General features: G+C 33.9%; 1 protein-coding gene across 1 annotated transcript in view; it reads left to right on the plus strand.

Annotated features, from left to right (window-relative positions):
* The window catches only part of LOC111055775 (follistatin-related protein 5), a 149,008-nt gene that overhangs the window by 113,870 nt on the left and 22,615 nt on the right, over nt 1-12,523 (plus strand). Inside the window, 3 exon segments of the mRNA XM_039445664.1 lie at nt 97-100; nt 397-538; nt 3,048-3,180. Coding sequence (XP_039301598.1) covers nt 97-100; nt 397-538; nt 3,048-3,180 — 279 coding nt within the window.

The raw sequence follows: 12,523 nt of genomic DNA on the forward strand, positions 1-12,523 counted from the left end.
TACTACTGCAACGTAGTAAACAAATAAGATAATAACTCATGAAAGTAGTAAGCTAATTGGTAAAATTTCCAATATGCCTCCATTTTTTGTTTCTAGGAAAGTTAGGGAGCTGAAATTTTCCCAGAATATTTTCAGAATCTACTTTGTAAACTGTGTGAAATTAAAAAAAAATCGGTGCAAGAATGTAATATAAAATTTGATAAAATTATAAATTACGGCACTTAATATAAAATTAGACAAGTAAAATAAAACCGCTTCGTCGGACACCCAGTATATAAACTTGCATTGTAATACTACAATTTAGAAGTATAGACAAGTGAGATGCTACAAAAGGTTATCATAAAGTATGTCAGTAAGTTAGATTCAATCATTCAAATGCAAATAAACGTTTTGCAGGACAAACCTTCTGCTTTTACATCATGCCAAACTCATGGAGGAGAGTAAAAAGAGCCCCGGGAAAACATTCCTGGTTGGAAACATTTTCCGGTATTATGACATCAACAAAGACGGTTTCCTCGAGAGAGAAGAACTTGACAAGGTAAGGCCTAACATTTCAATTCTGTTTATACAAAGAAACTTCCTTCTTGGATCATATTGAGGGATAAGTTTCAATTTCTCAGGTGTGAATAGCTCACCCACAACAGTAAGAAGACAGATAATTTGACAGCTGACAATGTATTGTCATATCAAATTGATTGGAATGGGCTCAGGTGAATAGGACATGATGTGGAATATTGTTGATAGAGACTTTGTTGAAAGTAATGGTTTAACATATCGATTCACAAGGCTTCCATTCATAGAATAAGGGAAAGTTTTTAATATATGATTTGTGTTTCAACGCACATAAACAACATGAATAGCATATTTTCATTCAGTATCTTCTCACTTTGCACCAGGTAAATTGAATATTATGTGAATTTAGCTTAATATGTCTTATGATAAATGCCACTTTTACGTGGGAAAATTTATTTCCATTTTAAAGAAGTATTCTGATCGTTCTCAAACGACAAAACGTTTTTAAATCAGTTTCATCCATTACTATCCCATTCCATCAGATCATACTGTGATAGAACAATCTTATGATATTCATAACTCTTGATTTGCAGGATAACTTGTATGCTTCAATTCCATCCGTGATAGCTTCAATGTCCATTTTATGTAATGATGCCAGTTGAGATTATTGAACTGTGAATATTGTTTGTTTAGGGTGATAATATGGTGGAGCAGTGAAGGTATAGTAAGGTGGGCAAAACATACCGCTCCAATACGTGTGCCACCATATTTAAATACATGCATTACATTCAACACTCTAGAGCTTATAGCTACCTTCGTCGCTCCACCATGTTTCCAACCTTTTGACATCATACTTGGAGTATACGAATGAAATCCCTTTCCCTAGTCACATAAACCGATTATAATCAGTTTCTAGTCTTCTATTATTTTACTCAAATTCAAGTTCTTTCCACATTTTTCATGAGAAGAGATTACGAAGCTACTGAGCAACATGACTATATCATAGAACCTGGTAAATGGATTGTACCTGGCGACTGACGTCTAGTAATTGCTATAGCAATAGATCAGCGATAAGCCACTGAGCTCATTATCTAGAGCTTATCATGCTCCATGCTGCTATGCTGCAGTAGCGTATATGCATTATCCTAATTATTGTATAGGTGGGTGGTTAGCTACGTACTATTTGGTGGAGCATTTTAGTCATAGAGATTGAACTAAGGATTAATGAATCAACACAAGTTTTCCAAGTTGAAATCTATTCAATGTCTGTGTGAAGTATTCAAAAATGAATTATTCCTGAAACTTGATTATTTCAAGAATAATATATTCTTCTTCTTTTGGTTCCTTCTCCTATCGGAGGTTGGAAATCATCACGGCAATTTTCACTTTATTGATTGCAGCCTTGAATAGTTCCCCTTGAGTTGCAGCCATACCATTCTCTTAAATTACGCAGCCAGGATATCCTTTTTCTTCCCACACTCCTCTTTCCCATGATCCTTCCTTGCAATATAAGTCTCAACAGCTCATACTTTTCACCCCTCATTACATGACCCAAATATTGCAATTTTCTTCTCTTTATAGTCGCAACAACTTCACATTCCTTTGCCATCATTAACATTACATCCCTATTAATAATATATTAAAAAACATAAATAACCTTCTTTTTAAAAACAAAATAAACTTTTGTTGGTTGCCATGGAAAAATTTGTAATGTGGAATTTTCAGTTTTAATATAATCATCAAAATTTTATATTTGTTTGTTTTTTGAATGTGAATTGTGTTTAAAAATTTCAAACTTCATATAATAGAAACTCAGGAAGTGAAAGTGCAAATTTTTAGTGAGAAAACATGAACCCAATATATAACCTATAAACTTGAGTGTTAATAGGAAATGACATTGGATATCACCATAGAGAAACAATAGCGTAAGTAGATATCCCATGGTATAGGGAATTTATGTCGCAGCTTTTACTGTTATCTCAAGCCGATTACTGTCGATTATTGTCAATTTTCACTTTTTTGTTAGAGTGATAGTGTAGGAACGGCACAATTTGAGAGATTGCCAGCGTCACACAGCTGCATAGGAAAGAACTATGTGAACTATCGGCTTTGGATAACAGTATAAGTTGCGACATAAACGCCCTATATCACGGGATATCTACTTTTGCTATCGTTTCTCTATGGGTATCACGGCGAGGCAGAACATCCAAAAGGATCTCTTTGCCGAAAAAAAAATATGAATAAATAAATAAAAATAAAATAACCTTCTTCCTAGATTATTATATATTTACATGTATCGGAATTCGAGGGAGAAACAGTTTTAGGCTTTGCGTGTTGGTCTTCCCCCGATTCTTTCAATGAATAATTGTGTATCTTGTATCAATAAATGAATATACATTTTGAATATAAATGAATCACTGACGAGTTTTCTTGATTACTGCATTGGAGAAAAGTATAGAGAAGCATGGTAAATTGAAGCATATGGCAACACTTCCATGTAAAAAGTGTGAATTTATTTTAATTTTTTTTTGTAGAAATCACAGCAAGAAAAGTCCGAGCCATTATCGAAAGGTTGCCTCCTACAGGACATGGTCAGCTTTGAGGACGCTGATAAGGATGGCCGGCTTGTTATCAATGAGTTCTACACTGCCTTCAGTAAACTTTACAGTAAGTAGGCCTATATTTTAACACTCTATTTAGTGTGTCTCATGATACAGAACTCGTAAAATTTGAACTCAAATTTAGATTCTACATAATATTTGACGTTTCACGTTATTCACTATTCTTCGGACTATGTTCCACCTTATTCTATGCTACCAGTTCAACCTTCTAGCAGTCGCGCTGTTGTAAAAAGTACAACAGTGTCAGTTTTTTTGCTGCACTAAACTATTGAATGGGGTGGTGTCAGTGAATGAGTCACCTATGCATTCAAAAACTTCCCCCCATCACTCCACTGAGTTGCAGTATCAACCGAGCAATGGTTCAGTCTTTAGGTGCCATTCAGTCGCGACAGTGCATAAGTAGTGCATAATATGATAGGGAAAGACACCGCCAACGAACCAATAACACAGAATTGTTGGCTTTGCTTGGTGTTTCTTATTGGGCTAAGAAAAAGTTATCATGCAAATGTTCATAGGCGTAAAATAATCCAATGAGATGGAAATATTAATTATACAATGAATAAATATGTTTTGACAGTAAACACATAAAAAATAGGATGTTGTAAAAATTACAACACGCGACTGCTTGTGTGATTGAGTAGGGCGCGACTTCCGGAAGGTTAAAGAGAGGTCTGGTAGAAATGGTTCAAAAATATAATTTATTACAATGATAGATCTCTAATGTAGCTTATATTTATTACAGTTAATTTCAAGGATTTTGAACTTTTCATGAATATCAATCATATATTGATTATGACTATATCATGATGATATAGGTCCTCCCATAAAGGAATGCAGAATGCATTTGCGCACAGATATAAGCTTATCATGCTAACCCCACCTTATGTGAGAGACTCTGGTCCTTTGTTGAGAGCCCAGTCATGTAGGAGGCGTTCGACATTATTGTATGTCCTCGGCATAGCCACACTCTCAACACTGGATGCATACCCACTAAACTGTCTATAATATTTTCCCCAAGTGAGACTGTCTTACTTATAGTGTATGACAGTCTTTCTTCTTTTTACAGTGTTCTGTAAGAAGAGAGAAGAGTAAGAAGACTCAAAGCCGGTTGCATAAAAGCTGGTCGAATTTTAATTGTGACTAATTTCACGTGAACCAATCAGTGAAGCCTTCTTTTTTGGAACAGCCTTCTTTGGATTAAACTGTTTTGTAACCAGGCCAAAGATTGAGATATAAGTGAAAGAGTAAGACTGTCATCCTCACAGAGAGTTTGGCTTCAGTTTATTCATGGAAAACACAATCTGGAGTACAGATTGTTGGAGTGGGCTAGTTTTGGGCGAATGCCTGTTGAACCGTTCAGCATTGTAAGCAATAATTGAAGAGCTCTATCTCAAAGGGGCCCAAGTCACAAAAGTGTTTTCCTCAGGAAATAGATTTTTTGATAGTCATCACTTGAATGTTGGAAAATGGTTATAATCCAATGTATGAGGTGTGTATTTTGAATTCCATACAATAATTTTGCATATTATTTTGAAGTAATTTCTGTGTAATAGGTTAATTTCCTTGATTTTTTCCCAAAATGTCAACAAGTCCATGGACTTGGTGACATTTTGGAAAGAAACTTGGACTTGGACCTTCTTCATGTCACTAATATGATCAGTTTCTTCAAGTGCTGTATTTGCTGAGTTGAATATATTTTGCCAATTTTATGAATAAATTTTCTTAATCACTTGATGTTCTTCATAATCCGCAGTTTATGTATTCTTGACTTTCACTGTTCTCTTCCCTTGAAAACGCGCTGATCTCGAAGTAAAAAACGTAGTTAGGCTTCAATCTGTGGAAAGGCCGACAGAAAAAGATGCTCTGCGCATGCGCAAAGGACTAAGGACAATACTCACGGAAAAACGTGATATTGTGATTATTATTACTTTCCTTGCCCTATTACCATAGGTAAGGAAAGTATTGCTTTCCGAAAAAAACTAAGGTACCCAATTTCTAAATTTCTATACGTTTCAAGGTCCCCTGAGTCCAAAAAACTGGTTTTTGGGTATTGGTCTGTATGTGTGAGTGTGTGTGTGTGTGTGTGTGTGTGTGTGTGTGTGTGTGTGTGTGTGTGTGTGTGTGTGTGTGTGTGTGTGTGTGTGTGTGTGTGTGTGTGTGTGTGTGTGTGTGTGTGTGTGTGTGTGTATGAGTGTATGTGCGTCTGTGTACACGATATCTCATCTCCCAATCAACGGAATGACTTGACATTTGGAACTTAAGATCCTTTCACTATAAGGATCCGACACGAACAATTTCGATCAAATGCAATTCAAGATGGCGGCTAAAATGGCGAAAATGTTGTCAAAAACAGGATTTTTCGTGATTTTCTCGGAAACGGCTTCAACGATTTTGATCAAATTCATACCTAAAATAGTCATCGATGAGCTCTATCAACTGCCACAAGTCCCATATCTGTAAAAATTTCAGGAGCTCCGCCCCAGCAATGCAGATAGATTCCCAATTATCGGGCTTCAGATACAATTTAAACAAAAAAAATCAAGTGGGGTAGATTAAGCATGAAAATCTCTACAATTAATGTTCAGTAACATTTTCACCTAAAATTGAAAATAAGCTTTAAATTCGAGAAAATGTGATTATTAAATTGCAAATTATTGTTGATTCTATTAAATCATTCACTATGAAGAGATAGCAGACCTCATGTGTGTCTCCAGCGTTATTGCCCTGTCACCAGCTGGCTTAAATCTTTGAATACGGTAGTAGACTTGTGATGCGCGGGAACACTAGCGTCAGGTGATCAATTTTCATAACGGCAAGGAAAGTTGTGTGAGTGCGCCACACCAGATTTTTTTGTAGTGACTAAGGGTAGTTTAGAGTAGATAGTGTACTAGGAATGAAGGTGTATGTATAAGGCTCAATAATCAGCTGATATCTCGATTTCAACAAAAATGGACTTAGGCCCGTTTGGAATCGAGCTATTCAATTACAAAAAATGAAGTAGTAACTTTCCAGCCGTGATATACGCGTATTGTAATCAAGGACGCCTCCACCAATTATGTAAACAAGATCTGGACGGCAGGATAAACCTCCACCAAATATGTAAGCAATATGTGCCTACACCGAGTATGTAAAGGTGGGGAAATGAAAACAAGAAATGATCGTACTGGTTTTGATAATTAAAACAAAACAATAAATTATTTGTACAAAAAAAATTAGAATTATAATTATAAATTATGAAATAACAATAAAAATATGAATATTTCAAGGGCTACTCGCTTGGCTGCTAGTGAAGATTAAATTTGTTGTGGTTATGGAAAATTTAAAACAATGACTCAGTAGTCACCTACCTTTATGATAATGGCCCCCAATTTGGCATCCACTGGTTAATCGCGACGTTAATTATTAATGAAAAAATAAAAAAACTGATCTAATGAAGTGGGTTCAGATCCCTTCTTATTCAATAATACAATTCTCTTTAAACTGCCCGAACTGTGACAGGAAAACTGTATTATAAAACAAGAACAAAATCTATCCCCTTCACCAGAACAGCCGGACTTTTACTCTCAGTCCTAACGAACGAGCTCACACACCACTAGTAAAATTTTGGGTATTAATATATAACTCAGTCAATGCCAAACATGAAGCCATTTCAAATACATATTTTTATCAGTCGCACAAGCCGACCACGTTTGTTATGAAAAACAAAAGAGAAACTACAATAATTTTGATAACAAGTGAAATAAACAATCTTTCTGTCGATGACAAACCTGTTCAAAGGCAGAAACACCGTTCATTAAACTTTTCGTAAAATAAAACTCTAAAATCCTGATCAATATGAGATAAATATATGAATCATATATATGTCCCATATGACCAGGTGACACATCACCCATCCCGCTGAAAGACTCGTCCCTGAGTCTGTAGTCAAGAGGGGAACAAAAAAAAAAAAAAAAAAAAAAAAAAAAAAAAAAAAAAAAAAAATAATGATTAAACAAAATAATATACTCGGGAAACAAACGTGTGCCTGATTGACTTGATAATGCTACTATACATTGAAATCAAACTTTTACATAGAAAGGTAGGTTACTCAAACTAAATTACAAACATTCAAATCAAATTCAAAATGAAACTATGCTGCACAATAACATTGATTATATATGAAACTAACTTTCAATATTATACACATTAATATACATGAATATTCAACTTATTATGAAAAGAAAATCTCAATTGACAATAATTTATTTGTGAATCAACATTGAACTACTTCAAAAACTGCAATAAAAATCGAAGAAGAGAAAAAAAAAAACTTTATAAGTACATTATGACTCATAACTATATAGGCAAGAAAAAAAAACAATAAAACAGTTAATCCATCAAAAAGTAACTATATAACTCCTAACTATCGATTATATGTATCTTGGGTTGTGCTACCGCTACAGCAGATAATTTACACACATACAACTTGATGCCTAAATATGCACAGCATAAAGTTAAAAACCCTAACCAGCCAAATAATATATAAAAAACAAAACTAGAGGAATTTACAACATCTCCCCAAGAATTTGGAAGATCTACTTTGTGAAATATATCTGACGATATTACGTCTTGAACTGTAAATTCCGGAACCTTTATATCTATATCAGTTTTTAAAATTTCGCTAAAATTAACAAAATTAGGATTGAAATGCGGTTGCAAAACATCAATTTTCAACGAATTAAACTTAACCCAATGCAAAGGTAAGTAATGGAGAACCTGAGGTTGTTTATCAACATTTGCGTCACACGGAAAAGTCTTTCTCACCATTATTCTCCCGCCGACCGAAATCTCGCAATGACAGGGTAAAACCACATACATTGCTCCCGGAATAGGTTGAAGATGATAAAACGAACCTCCCTCGCAAGTGACTGTAGTGTTGGCCTGTATATTCGCGACGATATACTCCGAAGGCGAAAATTCGACGATCTCCAACTCCTGCTTAGCTGACGACAGCTTAAACTGCAATATTGTTGGATGTCCTTCAGCTCTGTCACCGCAAACAAGTGATGCATACATCTTGATGACATATGTCCTCCATGCACCAGCCGCGGAAGATAGCATAAGAAATCGTCCTGTGCCCGACAAGAAGAGAGATGATCTCCCGAGATGACCTGAATCTCACCGTCCTCCTGTCTCCGCGCCAAAACGAAATCCTGCTGCTGAAGCTGACAAATCTGGCCGTCGAAATACATAGGTGTCCTCACATACTTGTGCAATTGAAACTGTCCGCCGATGCTGACCAACGGTACTTTTAAGCTAAACACCATGGAGTTCTCCTTCACCACGCAAGTCGTAAGTGGAAGATCAAAATATCGCTGCAAATCCGATAGAGGTATAGCTAACTGGTGTCCTTTCGACTTCCGTTTGTAGAATTATACAAAACTTCTACCGCATCCGCTAAACTGCAATCCTCTTGTTGACAGTTAGGCCAGAACACCCTTTCCGCCTGCAAGTTGTCGAGCTGAGCTGCCGGGAAATCTACCTCGTATGTTAGTGGAACCGATGATTCATACGCTACAGCGTGACGTAGCTCCTTGTAGAAAACTCCCGCGAAGACCCTGACTGCCTCCAGTTGCGCCGTGAAAGTCGTGAGAATGAGAAATGACGCAAAATGTACCATAATTGACATGTTTATGCGTAACAGAACCTCTTACAAACAAAAAAAACTCTACTTTGAAGCAACCGCAAATGAATCGTAATAAAAAAAAATCAAGAGAAACGTTTACAATAATATTAATAAACTCGACGTGAATATTACAATTAACAACTGGACTGGCTGGTTAGCATATATTATTAATCAGAAACCTAGATATGATACAATTTATTAGAAGTGCATAGGCCAATATATATATATATATACTGGAACAATTCTGAAATCAGAACAATATATGAGTCATATGAAAACAAAATCACAATCATACAATAAATCATCAGAATATAAGAAACTTATACTCTAGTTATATTTTTATTGAGAAAGAAATTCAAGTCAAAATAAAAGTGAATAAAATATTCATCCATCAAAAATATAATTGTCTTATAACAGCTTCATTATTAATTTCTATTAGTGAACGTTTAAAAGTATCAATAACAACGTTTGTCACTCAATGAACGACCTTGCCCTGGATATGAATAACAAGATTGACAACTAAACAAAAATACGTGACAATTGCACTTTCTTAACGTAGGTCACATCAGTACAAACGCAAAAATAAAATAACAAAACAATGAATTACATTACTGTACTTTTTCGTGGCACCATATATTAAAACGTACCATGATTTATCGAGAGAAAAAAAAAAGAAAGTTATATCAGTGATAATGTTATATTACAAAAATGTAACATGCAATCAGAATATGTAATTATGTGAATGAAACATGACCATTTGGTTATCATAAAATGGTAAACTATCCATCAACCATATTTCCTGTTCATTTTCCTGGAATAACCATAATTTGAAATAACTGAGATATAATTATAATGACTATGAAATATAACATGGTTAATCATAACTGTAAAATCAATACAAAATCAATAATGCAACTGGTGAAATTAAATGTAAAACCCAGCCAAATATCAATTTTCCTAGGTAACTGTACCCTAAAATTATAAATATGTAACCATGGAATAATAAACCCTCTTCTATAATAACTGATTCTATATCGTAAAACATGGTTCTACAATGATTACCAAAAATCACTTCTGAAAATAAAAACTCAACCATAATAATAAGCCCTAAACTCAACCTATTGTGCCAAAAGAAAAATTTTCCTACTCAAAACCATTAATATTAGAACCATGACACAATGAAACTCAAATATTATCATGAAATATAATCAAGAATATAGTAATCATTAGTTTATACTGAGAAAAAATTATAAAACGAAATTCAATTCAAAGATATAAACGTATAAAACTGAAACTCTGCTATCCATAGCTAAAAAATTCCCCTATAACCGTTTATTATAACCCATGGACAATAAGTTTGGTCTATATTACCATTGAAAAATATGGACTTCACCTCCAGCAACAATAATCAGTAATAATACTTTAATAAAATTTTACGAGGACTTATAATTATAGGCTTGAATCATAAGACCCCATCGAAAACAGATCAAATAATAAAATATAATCCTATTATTCAACCACTGGATGATAAATCCATAAATATTATAATCAATTCTGATAAACAATGATGAAATGATAAATAATTACGAATAATATTTACAAAAATTCTCTTAGGGACTTTAATATAGCGCATGACTTCAAAAAAATACGACTTAAAAAAAAAGACTATCACCATTAAACCTTAATTATCAACACCTTATGACAACAAATTCAAATATTTAATTCATGAAATCTATCAACAAAATATCTACCTTTAATAACCCTTGAAAATATTTCAATAAAACTTATTCATAACCTTAATATAATGAAATATAAAATCCAAAGGGCCAAAATTCTAAAGTGAAATATCTCAGAACCCTTCGCCCTAAACAAAATCATAAGTATCGCAATGCTAAAATCTATGCTAAGAAAATATGAAACTGCAATAAAATTTTTTTTCGAAAATCGACTTTTTCCGAATTTGTCTGAAATTTCTAGACTAACAATCAAGATACGCCGCATACCTTGTAATCATCATAAATCGTAAAAAAAAAAAGAACTCATCGGACTCATCATAACTGAAAACCAAAATCCAATATATGTAGAATACAACTATCCATCAAATAATATCATGAAACCAAAATGAAATCCCAACATAAACCATAGAAAAATAGCAGATAACCATTTAGCAAAAACGCGCGAAATTCAAAATCAGTAGATAACCATTCAGCAGAAACGCGCGAAATTCAAAATCCGTGTCTGACTGTAGCCGAAAATTTACTACCTATTGAAATAACTCACGAACCCTCAAATATCTCAAAAATATCTACTTCACATATCCTATCCCATTTTAGAAATGCAAGCGAATGACCTAAAATTCATCTTTAAATTAAAAAAAAAATTTTTTTGCTACAATACAAGGTCACCAACAAAAACTATAAAATGAAAAACCTCAAAACCCTTTGCTCTAAACAAAATTTTTCACAGAACAAAGTTGAATGTACTCATCCTAAAAAATAAGATTCCCGAAAAAAAAAATCGAAAAATCACAAAATTGTTTTCCATGAATTGGAGATTTCTGAATTTTTCGATAATTTCGCCATAACAGCAGCCAGTAGAGCAAAAATTTAGTAGAAGTCAATCAATATCGAACGCTATCAAAATCGTCGTTTGAAAAACTTCCTTCACAACAGATTCGTTCGGTGAATTACATTGAATTTCCAGAATATGTTTCAAAATACTAAAACAAAACTTTATATAGAGAAAAAAATCACAAAATCCCAAAAAGAAAATTTTTGAAAATTATTGAAAATACCTAACTCGAAAACTACTGCCCTAATCGAAAAATTTTATTGGACATAAACGATTGAAATTATCACTACCTACAAGCTCAATGAAAAAAAATCATAAAATCCCAAAATTTAATTCACCTGTCACATGACTATCATCCCGACGAAGAAAAAACTCAATATCTAGATTACAGACGACATTACTATGGTATAATGATTGAAATAAAACTTTTTCCACTTTTCCACACCTTGCTATGACTTTCGTTCATGAAAAAGTTTCATTCTCCTTACATGAATAATTTCTGGAACAATCTTTCCCCGCTTTTCTAATAACACTTCATAGTTTAAATCAGATAACTTCCTTGATACCACAAAAGGCCCATGAAAAGGATTATTGAATTTTTTACAAGTATCAGCCTGATACCTAGGATACGAAACTAGAACTTTATCTCCTTTATTGAAAGCTACTAATCTATGTCTTTTATCAAAACTATCTTTTTGTTTTTCCTGCACTTCTCTTAATATCTCCGGTAATCTCTCACGGACCTTTGCTAACGATTTTAACTCCTCTAACCTATCCCTACAAATAGAAGAAGGAAGGAAAGCAATATCCACAGGACTTCTAGGAACGAATCCAAACACCAAGTAATACGGCGAAAACCCAATTGAATCTTGAACTGCTATATTATAAGAAAAACATACATGCCTAATACAGCTCGCCCAATTAGACTGATCACCAGATACGTAACATCGCAACATAGTTACTAAGTGTCATTATACCGCTCTGTTACACCCTGAGTGGAAGGCATATAAGCAGAACCGAACTTCTGCTCTACTCCCAATGATACACAAAAATCCTTGAAAATTTCAGCTCGAAAATTTGACCCATTATCTGTGTGAATAACTTTAGGTAATCCATATAAAGACGCAAAATCTAAAATGAACTTAGCAGTATT

The sequence above is a fragment of the Nilaparvata lugens genome, chromosome 1, assembly GCF_014356525.2.
Source record: "Nilaparvata lugens isolate BPH chromosome 1, ASM1435652v1, whole genome shotgun sequence".
Taxonomy (NCBI): domain Eukaryota; kingdom Metazoa; phylum Arthropoda; class Insecta; order Hemiptera; family Delphacidae; genus Nilaparvata; species Nilaparvata lugens.